At 32.6% G+C, this 15407-nt stretch overlaps 1 protein-coding gene across 2 annotated transcripts in view; it reads left to right on the top strand.

Annotated features, from left to right (window-relative positions):
- Nucleotides 1-10813, top strand: part of FYTTD1 (forty-two-three domain containing 1) — a 29587-nt gene extending 18774 nt beyond the window's left edge. Inside the window, exons 5-9 of one of the 2 annotated variants that reach the window (XM_074301498.1) lie at nt 2154-2250; nt 2660-2715; nt 4960-5034; nt 6375-6501; nt 10584-10813. In XM_074301498.1, coding sequence (XP_074157599.1) covers nt 2154-2250; nt 2660-2715; nt 4960-5034; nt 6375-6501; nt 10584-10679 — 451 coding nt within the window. In that variant the 3' untranslated portion in view covers nt 10680-10813. Of the gene's footprint in view, nt 1-2153; nt 2251-2653; nt 2716-4959; nt 5035-6374; nt 6502-10583 lie in introns of both variants that reach the window. The other variant, XM_074301496.1, reaches the window with a different exon arrangement.
- Nucleotides 10814-15407: the final 4594 nt, after the last annotated feature.

Here is a 15407-nt window from a genome sequence, read left to right as displayed (position 1 = left end):
CACTAGCTGGGTGGTTTTGAATATGAATATCAAGCTAGCAGATATTTCATAATGAGATTGTTTTATCTAAACTTTAACATTCCTTAGTTCTAATGCATTTAATCTCCTAAAATTTGTGTTTTAAAGTATCATTCACCTTCCCTAAATATCTTGCCACTTAAAACTATAATCACAAAATCTATTATTCAGAAATGGGGTGAAAGGATTGATTTAGGCTGGAATCATTCTTCATAAAGCTGGACATAAAAGTTTTGGTTGACCTGAAGTTGTATTAGTTGACTGAATCTAATCATCATTGACTCATAGATTTATACCTCTAAGAAATCTTAGAGATCTAAGACAGTGCCCTATTTTATATATGAAAAAACTGAAACAGCTAAAATCCACAAAGATTAGAGTAGAGTGAATTTGAGCTGACACCCTGTGATTCCAAATCAACTTTTATTTCCACTTGACCACAGTAGTAGCTTTAAATTTAAATTTGTTCTTTTGACCATTTGCTCTCTGTAGAAACAAGGTGAAGAGGAGAAAAAGTCCAAATGTTCACTTGTTTGCAAATACTGTCTATTGAATCTTTATAGAAGTTAACCAGAATATCTTGGATTGTATAATTTGTTTTAATACATTGCTGCTAAAGTTGCAAGACAACCCAATTTGGCCCTCCTGGAGCTGTATGTGGAAGCCTATCCTTTTGTTTTGTGCACTTGAACATTTTTTCATCAGGATAAGGTTTTGTAATACCAAACCTCTTTGGAAACTAGATTTAAAAAAAAAAAATTGATATCTTTAAATAGTTAAAACAATGACAATAATTTCTGGATCTGTCTCCTCCTCCCAGGAGCTCTCCTGTACAATAAAGAAAAACATTTGCGCAAAAGCAGTGGGACACAGTGACTAGTTTGATAGCATATAAGGTATTACAAATTTGAAAATTTAAAAGGAATTTAGTGACCAACTAGTCCTATCCATACAAAAAAGGAACTCCTTTTGTAAAATATTCAACTAATTTTATTCCATGCCTTCATCCCTAGTCTACAGCAAGTTGAAATTATTACAAAAGAGAAACTTTTGAAATAAGACATTGTCAGATAAAGTAATAACTTACATTTATATAGCATCTAAATATTGACAAAGCACTTCAGTACAAATATTTTTATCCTCCTTTGATAGCTAAGGAAATTTGAGTATCAGAAAAGTTACATGACTTGCCCCAAATTAGCAAGTGAAGAGCTAGAGACAGATCCTAGTTTTCTGCCTCCTAGTTCCAGAAATGTTACATTTTTGGCCTGTTTTTCCTTACAACCACATACTACAAAGATTGTATATATATGAACATAGGATGAGTATTCCTCTATGTGGGTACTCATCTTCAAGATTTCTCTTTATATCTCTAGCACCTAACACAGCCGTGCACAAATTATTTGCATAGGCAGTGGCTTTTCATGATTTGTGCATGGCTGTGTTAATATTGGTTGTCCTTTAGCATTTTCTGGATTGGATCATTGACATTTAGAGGGAATGAACTCTCTTAGGTTAGCATAAATTCTAATCTACAACCTTGTTAAATTATAGGAAGAATCCTAGCTGTATAGTTGGTAAGCACTCTGCCGTTGTTCCCAATATAAAGTGAGTCATTGCATGTGTTTAGGACTTTTCAGAACATTTCCACATAAAGTATCTCATTTGATTATATTTAGCATGTGACACAATATGTTTAAAGTGAGAATGGTTAAGTAAGTTGTAAGGCCAGTGGATTTGAGAATTCAGTTTTCTACTTGCATGGAAAGATGAAAAAAATTCATTTATCCAGATGCAAATTGATATTCCCTGCTTGTCAATTTTTTTTTTTTAACTTCTTATTTTCAGAGCCAAGTAATCTTAAGTTTATAGCTGAGTCGGTAAACTGCTGTACTTTAGTACTTCTAAATTGAAGTTATTAGTTTTTGAATCATGATTTGAATTGTTTTGAAATTCATCTTGAAGTATATAAAGAAATATTTCAGGTTCATCTTTAGAGAACTATTTTGGTTTTGGTCTTTTTCTTTTGAACATCATTTGTTGAAGTTTTCACCTAAAAGTGTCTTAAGAACTTCATGGTAATGTGTTGTTGTTTTGTTTTGTTTTGTTTTGTTTTCTTTAAATAAATGTTACAGGAATAACGTCCCAGTAAATTTCACCAGGAGCGGGACTAAATTAAGTCAACAAAAAGATACACGCCAGGCAACCTTTCTTTTCAGAAGAGGCCTAAAGGTATGAATTAAGCTTGTCAATTTGAAGAGAAGACTATAAGCCACCAGTTATGCCAATTGTCATTTGGGTGTGTGATTTCATGTTGTAGTTGGAATAGTGCAAAAGAAGTGCTCTGGGAGTGGGAGAGCAGCACTCTCCACAAACATTTGTTCTTATCTGCCCTGCTTGCTTTGCTCTTAAAAAATTTCTTTTTCTGAAAACCTTTATTTCATTTTAATTTGTTTGCTAAGGGTGTAATAACACAAGTCCTCAGATCAAGAGGTCATGCTTAGAATCTACATTGCTTGAAATAGCTGAAGTTTTTTGGCTTGTTAATGATACTCTCTTCTTCCCTTCCCCACCCCCTATATTTATTCCATCACTGTGTTTTATACAAGAATAGTTGCTTTGCTTATTTTTTCAGGTTCAGGCCCAGGTGCACCCAGGACAACAGTTAGACAAACCAGCAGCAAAGAGAACTCGTCAGTAAGTTAGAATTTTACTTTAAAAATACATCAACTTAGCCACCAGAATGAGCTATATAGTGGTATTAAAGGAAATTAAAATGAAATGAAAGAACATTGGATAGTAGGTCTGTAATAGCTCCTGCTTAGTTTTTTGTTCTTCCCTACTCTCTTTTAAAATCTTTAGATTATATTCACTTAGAAAAGAAGCTGTAAAGATTGTAGACTAGAGTGATAGCTTCATTAGTCAAGTGTGTACAGAACTAAAACAGATTTTATAGATGAACCCATTTTTAGTTACTGTCAATAGGGATATACTACCATTTCTGTGCTGATAAAAAGACAATTCTACTTGTATTCTATTACTTAGAACATTACTTATGTATTTTATTACCATTATTACATAATTTAGTGGGAGTTCTTGGCCTCCAAAGTAAGGATTTCATGATGGTTTTGAATCAGTTTGATGGCATAATAGTAGACAATGGAATATAAAGGAGGACTCCTGGATTATAATCCCACTGCTCACACTGACTAGCAGTATGATTTTGAATAAATCATTTAAATTCCTTTTTTTTTTTTTTTTTTTTTTTTTTTTTAGAGATTTTCTTGTCTCAATAAAATAGGAATGAAAATTGTACTTGTCTGTCCTGTTTTCAAAATAGGTTCTTCCAAAGACATTGTATGGTGTCTCATTTCTTTTTATTTTGAGATAGGATTCTGAGATAATCTGACATAGTATGGTAGGGTTTTTAAAGTTGCTGCTGGGTGTTTCGCTAAACCTCATTAAAGCAACATTTTCCTCCTAGCCAGGGAAAATGGTACTTTATTGAAGCAATTTGAATTACAGTAATGAATTTGTCTTTAAGAAAGTCTAAAGTAACTCCTGCTAGCTTGTTTAATACATGTAGTTAGTTTTTTACTTTTCAATTGCATATTTACTTTATTGAAATTACAGTTTTGTACCAACTATTACATGAACAGATGATGTGTCATTTTCTAGTATATAGAGTTGGGGAGATAAAAACAGAATCAGACTTACACATTTAAATAATAGCTTATCCACATGTATATGTTTGTATATGTATGTGTACATGCAGTTAGTTAAGTGTAATCAAGTTTGTAAAATTGGAATGGCATGTGAAAATTGGTAATCCAGATTCTGATTAGTATTCTAATTAATTGTGTATGTATATCCATAAAATTGGAAACTAGAGGGGACAGCTAGGTGGCGCAGTGGATAGAGCACCAGTCCTGAATTCAGGAGAACCTGAGTTCAAATCTGGTTTCAGACACTTAACTCTTCTTGGCTATGTGACATTGGGCAAGTTACTTAATTTGCCCCAAGGAAAAAAAAATTGGAAACTCAAGTATATAAGATAATCACTAATATGAAATTCTTTTACATAATTAAATAAGACTGTTTTGGGAAATATAGGTAGATTATAGTCTTATATGATGTAATCCTCAGTCTTCAGAATTATTACTGGCTGATAGTAAATTACTTTTACAGAAGTCCCCTTCTGAAAAATTTTAGTATGGTAACTATCAAAGTGCATGATGTTCAGTGAGTACCTTTTCTTAATAGGGAGAGGATATATCATTGTTGCATGGAATAAGGGAGAGGGTACTTCATGAAAGAAGAGGAATTGCAAATGGGCCTTGAAAGAAGATTAAGATAGTATTTTTAAGGCATATTTAGTTAAAGAGTGATGAAAAGACTAATATGGCTAAAATACTGGGGAGAAAGAGATTGCAAATAATTTTATAATATTATTGTTAAATATATGTTACATATATGTAATATATATAATGATTATAGTAATAACTAGAAGTTGTAGAGATAAAATGAGATTGGTATTTCATCCAGCAAGTTAAAGGGAATTGTAGCTTTTTTAAAGTGGGACACTGTTTTGGAACAAATGTTATTTTAGGAAGATTGGTGGGATGGCAGAATGCTGTATGAATTGGAGTACGGTGGAGATTGAAGATATGAAGAATAATTATAGGAAGCCCTTGTAAGTAGTCCATGGCATTATAAATAGGAAAGAAAGAATTATAAAGAAAAAATTGATAAGATTTTAGTGGCAGATTATACATAGAGGAAGGTAGAGGTAAAAATGGAGAACCCTAAATCTACTTTGGGTTACTGGAAAAACTAGTGCAATTGAAAGACTGAAATTCACAAAATTAAAGTAATGTGGGAGTATTAATTTTCATATGGATTCCATAATTTCAATGAGGTATTTTCATGTATTTTAACTAGATGGCGAACTTCTACCACAAATGGAGGAATTTTGACTGTATCTATTGACAATCCTGGAGCACTTCATCCTTCAGTGTAAGTAAATTTTCTTCCCTTTATTTATTTATTTGGCTAGTAGAACTGTTTCATATTTAAGCCTGTAGAAGGTGAAATGCTTTTTAAAATGGAATCTTACCATTTAGTTTGCATAATCGTTTCACTTCATTTTTTAGTAAGTTATTTTTAGAGATTCAATGTTCTCAGTATTTAGGTTTCAGCAGAGGTGATCTGTGAGACCTAAATTGGTATCAGAATAGTAGTCAAACATTCTAATCCTAATATCACCTTGAATAGTTAGTTCTTCATTTTGTCTTTTTTGTATTCACAGATAATTAGAGTTTAGTAAAGCTTTTAACTGGAGTATTTTGTTTTTGATTGTTCACCTTAATGATTTAAAGTTGTCTCTTCAGTTTTCAGAACACATTGTCACTTCTTGTGAACTTACATGCCAGTGTTGTTTCAGCACTGTTATGAAATTCTTCAGGACCCTGAAAAGGGTACTTAATCTTATAATCTTTAAAGCTTGGACCACTTTCTAATCAGAGTAGCTTATTTACTCTATTCAGAAAATAATTAAAATATTTTCTTCTCCTTGTTTAGATATGTAGACTATATAGGTCTATTAAAAAAACTCAAGCAACCTATAAAATAAGAAATCCTCAGCTTGATAGTTTGAAACAAGTCAATTAAAATGCATCTTACTTTAGGATTCTTAAGATATGGAGCTTTTTTAAATATCTGCCTTTTGGCATAGAAATAAGAAGTAAAACAAACTGGCATGGACATGAATTCCTAATTGAAAGTTTTGTCCTAAGGAAGGCAAAGGTAAGCAGAAAGTTGTAGTTTTCTATTTTTTTGAAAATTTTATGAGTGAATCCTCACTGATTTAATCTTGAGAACATTAAATCACTTAGGGTGTTTTAATTTTTTCTAGTGTGGCTTCACTGGTTTGGAAACTTTCTTCATTTCAGTGTATATTGGCAATTCCATTAATAGAGTTACCTGGGAAACTGTTGGATTAAGTGACTTGCCCATAATCACTTAACTTTTTAACTGAATTGAACTTTTATCCTTCTGAGTCAAAAGCCTGCCATCTTTCCATTATTTCATTCTTCTCCTTATGGGACCATTACTGGGGAGAACTCAACAAGGTTAACTTTAATGGTTCTTGAAAATATTTCTCAAAATATTATTGTAGAAGCTAAACATTGAATATTTAGTCATAGTAATCAGAATTGTAATGAGTAACAAAAAATACTGCAAGTATATTGGAATTTATAACCCAATTAAGACATCTTATATGCAAAATTTTTCTTGTAGTTTTTATTAATGCTGTTGCACTAATTTAATTTTCACTTTGAAAAATGTTTTAATAGAGCTCAGAGACCTCGTTTAACTCGTACTCCTATACCTTCATTTCTGATGAAAAGGGATCACCCTGAAGAGAAAAAGATTCCTAAAGGAGTTCCCTTACAATTTGATATAAACAGTGTTGGAAAACAGGTAAATTTTATTATCTTTCTAGTGTAACAGCAGCAACATTTACAAAGTAAAATACTTTATACTTAGTAGGCATTTAATGTATTTTTTGTGTATTAGTAGCTCTTTTTCCTCTAGATTTTGGGAACATTTTTGTTGTTGTTTCCTTTATTTTTCTAGTTATAATCATTAATTTTTTAAAAATACACATTTTTTCACAAATCATGTTTGAAGAGAAAAATCTGAACAAAAGAAAGAAACCATGAAGGGGGGGGAGTAGAAAAGGGGGTGAAGCAGAAAATATAGCATGTGTTGATTTACATTTATTCTCCAGTTTTCTCTCTGGATGCAGATGGTGTTTTCTATCCAGTTTGCCTTGGATCACTCAACTACTGAGAAGAACCAAGTTTTTTTATAGTTCATCACAATCTTGCTGTTACTGTGTGCAATGTATTCCTGGTTCTGCTTGTTTTGCTCAGCATTAGTTCTTATACATCTCTCCAGGCCTTTCTAAAATCAGCTTGTTCATCATTTTTTATAGAATAATAATATTCCATTACTTTCTTACACCATAACTTCTTCAGCCATTCCCCAATTGATGGGCATGTACACATTTTCTAATTCTTTACTACTACAAAAAGGGCTACTACAAACATGTTTGCACATGTGGGTCCTTTTCTCTTTATGATTTCCCTGGGATACAAACCCAGTAATGGCACTGCTAGGTCAAAAGAATATGCGCTGTTGTATAGCCTTTTAGGCATAGTTCCAGATTGTTCTTCAGAATAGTTGGATTATTTCACAGTTCTACCAAAATGCATTAGAGTCCCAGTTTTTCCACATCCCCTCTAACATTTATCTTTTCCTGATATCTTAGCCAATCTAAGAGATGTAATGTGGTACTTCAGAGTTGTTTTAATTTACACTTCTCTAATCAAGAGTGATTTGAAAGGTTTTCAATTTTGCATTTCATAGTATTTTTGACTTCTTCTTTGGTCATAAATTCTTCCCTTCTCCAAAGATCTGATAGGTAAACTATCCCTTACTCTCCTAATTTGCTTATGGCATCACCCTTATCACCTTTGACCTTATTTTGATGTGAGGTGTGAGATGTAGGTCTATGCCAAGTTTCTGACATTTTTCAGTTTCCCTAGAAATTTTTGTGAAATAGTAAGTTCTTATCTCAGAAGTTGGAGTTTAGGAGTTTATCAGGTACTTAATTACTCTAGTATAAGATTGTGTGTGTGTATGCACGCGCGTGCATGCATGCATGTATGTATATATGTGTGTAGATTATTGTGTCATGTATATCTAACCTATTCCACTGATCCACTACTCTGTTTCTTAGCCAATACCAAATAGTTTTGATTACTACCACTTTATAGAGCTTCAGGTCTAATCCTTGGTGTGTGTTTTTTTTTTTTTTCCCCCATTAATTCCCTTGATATTCCAGATTTTGTTCTATCAGCTCAGCCTACCCATGACAATTGAAAATTTTCCAATTGTTTAGATTAGACTTTATTAGGTATATAGTTGTTTTGGCAGGTAGACACCTAAATATTTCATATTTATTTTGCTGGGCCTTTGGGGTTAAGTGACTTGCCTAGGATCACTCAGCTAGGAAGTGTTAAGTTTCCAACCAGATTTGAACTCTGCTACTCTCTCCACTGCACCACCTTGCTGCCCCTTCTACAGTTATTTTAAATGGAATTTCTTTTTCTGTCTCTTGCTGTTGGACTTTGTCAATAATATATAGAAATGGTGATGGGGTGTATACGAGTTGATTTTATATCCTGAAACTTTGCAAAAACTGTTGTTTCAAATAGGTTTTTGGATGATTCGCTAAGTATATCATCTTAACATTTGCAAAGAGTGAAAGTTTTATCTTTTCATTGCATCTTCCTAATTCCTTTAATTTCTTTTTCTTTTCATATTGCTATAGCTAACATTTCTAGTACAGTGTTGAATAATGGACATCTTTCTTTTCACCTTTGATGTTATTAGGAATACATCTGGCTTCTCTCCATTACAAATAATGCTTGTTGATGATTTTTTAGATAAATGCTGCTTAACATTTTAAGGAGGGGGCAGCTAGGTGGTGCAGTGGATAGAGTATCAGCCCTGAAATCAGGAGGAACTGAGTTAAAATCTGCTCTCAAACACTTAACAACTTCCTAGCTGTGTGACCCTGGGCAAGTCACTTAACGGGGGGGGGGGGGGGCGCACAAAAAAAAAAAAAACATTTTAAGGAAAACTTCCTTTATTCTTTTGCTCTTCAGTGTTTTTTAATAGAAATGGGTGCTGTATTTTGTTCAAACCTTTTTTCTGCATCTATTGAGATTATCATGATTTCTGTTATTCTGGTTATTGTGAAATGGTCAGTTGTGGAAATATTTTTCCTGATATTAAACCAGCCCTGCATTCCTGGTTGAAATCTCACTTTGACATAATATATTATCCTGCTGATAAGTTGTTATTTTTAAATTTCTGCATTAGTATTCATTAGGAAGATTGACCTGTATTTTTTTTTTTTTTTTCCTGTTTTGTCTTTTCTTGGTTTAGGTATCAATGGTGTATTTGTGTTATAGAAACAATAATTCCAAATTCCTTTCCAGTAAGCTTGCATAAATTCATAGTTAAATAATGATGTGTTACTATGCTTTTTTTCTATAGTTCTCTAACATTTATTTCTGTCTTTTGTCTCATTTACTACTTTGTTGAATATGTAAGGTGAAATTGCAGCTTTATTTTGATTTATATTTCTCTCAGAGCATCTTGAACGTGAGTTTTTAAAACTTATTTGACCATTTAACCATTGGAGAATAGTTCTTGGGTAATTGAAATCACCTATTTTTATAATCATTTCTATCCTATGTTAAGAATTCTTCTACAATTGCTGGAAAAACTCAAAAATATTTTAGGAAAAACTAGGATAAACATTTCATACAGTTTACCAAAATAATTAGGAAAAGATAAAACTTAGTTATAATTGTGACGGAACACTATTGTGATAGAAGAAATGATGAGTACGATGGTCTCAGGAAAACCTGGGAAGCCATGTATGAACTGATAAAAAGTAAAATGAGCAGACCCAGACGTATGTGGAACAACAATATTGTAATGTTAATCAATTGTGAAAGACTTAATAACTTTGATCCAAAAAAAATGATCTAACACAGTTCCAAAGGCCTTCTGATAAAAATGCTATTCACTTCCAGAGAGATCTGGGGCAGATTATAGCATATTTTTTAGAGTTTATTGTGGGGGTGGGGGGAACGGGGGAATTTGCAACAGGAATAATGTGGATGCTCAATTTAAAGAAATAGAATTCTAGCTCTGAATAGTATGTAATCTGGTACTAAGTGGGTTTGGGAGTTTTGTTTTTTTATGGTTTGATCATAAAAATTGTGTCATATCTATATATAAGAAACCTGAGGCCTGCAAGATTGCCCTCAAATTTTTACCATTTTGTCACAATTGGAAAGAATTTCTTTCCATTTGGGTAATTTATCTTCTTGGATTTATTAAACACCTAGGACCCCTTAGGTTATTAATATACTTGTATTTCACTCCCTTGTGCCCATGTTCTCAAAGTGACTTCAGGTCTTCTATATTTTTACCCTTTCTTCACCAGTATTTGTTCCACAATTTATTAGTTCTAAAGTGACACCTTCTTTAGATGGAGGTTCCCTTGTGAATTGTGGCACTGCCTCCCCTTTAAACAACTACTTGAAAAATCAGGTAGTAGATCCAGTATGGCTATAGCATATGCAATGGATTTGAGGGATGATTGATTTGGAATCAGGGGAAATAGTTGTTTTTCATCCTAAGCAAAAGATGATAAAAGCCTATATTTGGTAGTTATCAATGGGAATAGCAAAGAGGGGAAAGTTGTAAAAGATATTGTGAACATATTTAAAGGGTCTACTGAAATATGTAGCTGACTTGGAGAATTAATATACCATTTACAGCAATAGGTAAGACACTAATTTTGTCATTATAAATTTGTATTTACAAATTCTCCATCATAATGATAGTCTCTTTGTCCTGAGTCAAATTTTAATTGGATTAAAGTCAAGTTTTAATTTTTTTTTTTTTCCTTTTAGACAGGGATGACTTTAAATGAGCGATTTGGAATCCTGAAGGAACAAAGAATTGCTCTCACTCAGAACAAAGGAAGCCGCTTTGTGACTGTGGGATAGATCCTCTGTCAAAGGGACATTTGAGTGACAGCCACTTGTTTGAAAAGTTGAGTTGACAGAAGAAAGTGTGTCCCAGAAATTCCGTGGAATTTTGTTTCAATACTGACAAATCTAAATAACTCTTATTACTTTTACTTTGGAATAGTACTTTTTTTTTTTTTTTTTTTTTTTTTTTTTTTTTTAATTTATGAAGTAATCCCCTGAGAGAACACCAAGGAAATCCTGATCTATTCTTAAAGGTGTCCTTTTTGGTCTGACAGAAAATTCTACATGGACTTAATTGGGTGATAAAGGGGTAGCATAAAATAATAAAGGGCATTCTTCTTTGGTTCCTCATGTAACATACATACAAATAGAACTGTACAGGTTAACTATTTTTGCGATAGTGCTACTTGGTATCTTTTCTTTACCCATTCAGATTGCATAGACATGTCCATTGTAAATCTCTTTTTAAAAGAGGTATGAGTCTGTAATATTCTATTTCTTTTCTGATTGGCATTTGACGTGGAATGGATTTCATCGGCAGGGGTACCAAAAAATCTATCAAGAAATTCAGAATTTCAGTGTGTTTGCATGTGTGTATCTGAAACTTGTTATTTTCTTCCTTACTCGAAGTTTTTTTTAGGCAGTCAGTCCATAACAGAAGATAAATTTCCCAGTATGCCTTTTTACTTTTCTAGAATAAGTCTGTAGTGACTATATTTTAGCAAGAGATTTGACTCCCGGCATTAGTCTCAGTGTGTTTAAAGGTTGTAAATGCATGTGTGCATAATTACCTATAGTGACCTTGGGGGAGAATACTATAAAAATTTCACTTTTAAGTTTTTATCAAATGAAGGAAATGAAAAAGGAAATAATTCAATTAACGGCCAAAGAGAGAGATGGTGGGACTTGAAGCTTCACTGCTAGGTTGACCTATAGGCCTGAGACCTGTATCCATGACCAGGTATTCAAATCATATATTAAAATAGTTGGCATAAATTGAAAATACCTTGTTAAAAATCTCAGTGGTAAAGTTAACATCTGTAAAGTACTGAGCTCCCCCATCTGGGATGTTAAATTTTACATTCATTAAACACACTGGAAAAAATGTTGAAAGTGACCCCTTTTAAAAAAATAGCTTTGTAAACTTGAACTTGTCAGATAGGAAAAAAAGATAGTAAATAGGGGTTGCGCTGTAACCTTGTTTTATACTTGTGACCAACTTCATTTTAATGGAGTAATGTTGAGACATAGAAAGAAATGGTAATTTTATTTGGATTTTAAAGGGTCTATCTGCCGAGAATATATGCTTGAGAGATCCCTAAATAATTGTGTACCATGAGTGGTATGATGCCAAAATACAGAGGGAACATTTCATTTACAGGTCTTGTCATTTCTAAATCTTGACTTTTTTGATGTGCCACACCATTTTTTTTTTTTTTTTAATGGATAGGGATTTTAGATCACATTAAGACTTTATTTTCCTCCATCCCATCTCCTCAGTTTATTCTCCCTCCATCTCTTGCCCCTCTCTTAAGAAGCTAGTGATAGAAAGCTATTAATGCCATTTTGTTCATATGCCAAAGAAGTCAAGTATGAATGAAAATAACTTCCTGGTTTATACTGATAAAGAATTACAAGGATCACTCATGGAATCTAAAAGTAAATTAAAATTGTTTTCTGGCATTTATGCTTCTAATAGAGACTTGGGACCCATTTCAAATCATTTTCAGAAATACAAAGCTTATAATCAATCTAAGAATAATGGGATTTAAACTGAGGGTAGTCAAGCTTGATTGATGATTTTTCAAAAGAAATAACCAAAACATGAGTACATTTGCTACCATAATCTTTTGTAGAAAAGATTAAATGGAGAATAAAAATTATTTTTATTTTCCTATTATATCCAGCTTGGAAATGATTCTACAAAAGTAATGTAGATTGTGATGTTTTATTTTGAAATCCCTTATTGAATGTTGACATTAAGTATATCAAGCAATAGGACTGGTTTTGGTTTCTCAAGCTTTTGTCTTAATGCTTCCATAACATTATTCCACCTAAAGTTTTCCTTTTAAAAATTCAAATTTGCATTTGCTATAACTAAGTTGAAATTCTTTAGTATTGACTTTTAACAAACATTAGAAAATGGTCAGTTTTGTTAAGGGGAAAAAAAATCCCTTTGTTGGAATTTAAGCAGCTAATTGGTGTTAGTCATCCTGTTTCAGTGTATACAATTTCTATGTTCCAGGATGCAACATAAAATTCTTTTTGCATCAAGATCGATGCAAAACATTGATGCAATGCATCATGAAAAGAAAGTTTGTATTTAATGAGAAGGTGCTTTACACTGTACTTTTTGGTATTTTTTGGAAAAGTTATTACATTTGGAACTATTCTGAAGCTGTTAATTTTTTTTTTAAATAAAATGTTGCAGGTTTCACATGGTCTATTCCTAGTCATAAAGCTTGAAAATAACTTAATCTTTCAAACTATGTGGTCTTAATATGGTTTTTGTGAACAGGAATTGTATTATGGGAGGAGGGCTGCTTTAAATATTTTGACATACTAATTAAAATCAACTTGTGCATCTAGAAGCCCACCCTTTAAGCTGGACACCTTGCAGTAAAATTTTCCCCTTCAAAAAAAATTTCACTTCTGAAGAAGCCACCTTTTTATTTAGGACTGATAAACTATTTCTAGTGTCATTAAAAAAAATCTATTTAGGAATTTAAAAGCGGTTTGGTTTTATTGGATAAATAGCAATCCTCTTGAGTCTAGTCTTTCACATTTTGTGATGCTGATCTGAGCTCCTTAGAAAAGGAAATTTCAGAATCCTTGTTGATTTGCCTTGATTATGGCAGCCTCAGCTTATCTTCATGTCCCTCTATGTAGAAACTTTGTAAAACAGCTGAACTTGTATTGGTGATGGAAGTTGGAGAAAAGTGAGAACTATAGAAAATTCACTTATCTAATGGTCATAATGTTTATAATGTTTACTGTTTTAGGCACTCGGGGAATACAAAGAACATATAAGATAACAGAGGGCATTTCCAGTCTTTAAAACACTTACATTCTAGTGATGAGCAAAAGAAAAACAATTATAAAGTCATGCAAAGTAATGTGTGATTGTTAGAATAGTCTAGGGAGAGGATCACATGATGCCTTTGATTTTAGACAGGAAGACATGATAAAAATCACTGAATTTAGGAATCCTGACAAGTTGTGTGACATGACTTTATGAAAGTCACTCAACGTCTGAACTTCAGCCTATCCTTGAAAAATCCATTAAAAACATTTTTTAGGCAATCTACCATGTGGTGAGGTTGTGAGAGTACAATGATAAATGAAGCAATCCCAGATTTTATTTATTTAAACAAAACCTTCATTTTAAAGGGTTCTCTTTTGAATCAAATAAAATAAATGGTTATATAAGTTACAAAAGTCTCATAAATTTCAAACCAAGCTTCACTATTTTAACCTCATTGAGACATGAAGATGACCCTGGATTCTGTATTAGCATAGCACAGACAGTTATTGGGTTTTACCAAATAGGAATGTTTGAATTGGTGCCTAGCATCTGATGAACAGTCTTACCTAAACAGGAAACACTCCTTGTTCCATAGCAACTCATGAAGACTACCAAAGGATGTATAATTTGGAACAAACTATCTTATTGCAACAAAGTAATCGAGGAAGCTTTTCTTGACCTTCAAATTATTACCCTGATGATGAAATAGCAAAGCAAACATCCAGAAGATGCTGTTTAACTGTGTTGTTTAATTATTGAAAAAAGATCAGATTAAGAACTGGAGAAGACCTTTAGTTAAGTTGATTTTACAGAAATGGAACCTGAAACTCAGAAGTTGTGCCTTGGCACAAAGGGTAGTATGTAGCAGATTGAGGATTCAAAACTCTCTGACCATTAATCTTAACGTCCTTTCTGATATACATCATCCTTAATCATCATGAATTCTTTTAAGACCTTGCTTCCTCACTTTTCCCTTTGCTTTCATATATCCAGTCTCTGATCCTTTTACTACCTTTTACTACTTTCCCTGCCTTGAAAAACTTACACTTGATTTTCAAAAAGCTTTTTTTTTTTCTTACACTAGTAATTTTTGGAAATATTTCTCTCTCTTGCCCTCTAAATTGAGCCCTCCCTTGAATTACCAAAAAAGGTTAATATAAGAACATAGGGACCATATTTGATAATACATTTTTTTTTTCCACATTTTACCTTTTTTGAAAGGAGGGAGAAATAGATTTCATTATCTCAAGGCTTTCTTTAAAATATTTTTTAATCTTTTTATATTAACCTGATTTTTCCCCCTTATATCTTCATTCTATTTATTCTTCCATTTATTGGTGAATTCATGAAAGTGTACATTTGTCTTCATTCCATTAATTTATTCTGTCCCTGTTAGGAGGCAGTTGGTAGCTCTGTGGATAAAGGGGTGGGCCTGGAATCAGAAAGAATTAAAATTCAAATCCTGCCTCATACTAGCTCTGTAACTGTAGGCATTTGTCTTTTATTTTTATTTGTGTGTCTGTGTGTGTATGTATGTCATTTAAACTCTACCTTAATCCACTGAGAAAGGAAATGGCAAACCATCCTGATATATTTGTCACAAAGTCATTCACATATGTTCCCAAACCTATAAGTCTGTCTTCTATCTCTACCTTAACTCTGAAACTACCTCAAGAAAGTTACTAATGATGTTATCAAATTAAATATCCTTTTTATCT

This window comes from Sminthopsis crassicaudata, chromosome 3 (assembly GCF_048593235.1).
Source record: "Sminthopsis crassicaudata isolate SCR6 chromosome 3, ASM4859323v1, whole genome shotgun sequence".
Lineage (NCBI taxonomy): Eukaryota > Metazoa > Chordata > Mammalia > Dasyuromorphia > Dasyuridae > Sminthopsis > Sminthopsis crassicaudata.
This window is presented reverse-complemented; position numbering and strand designations above follow the sequence as displayed.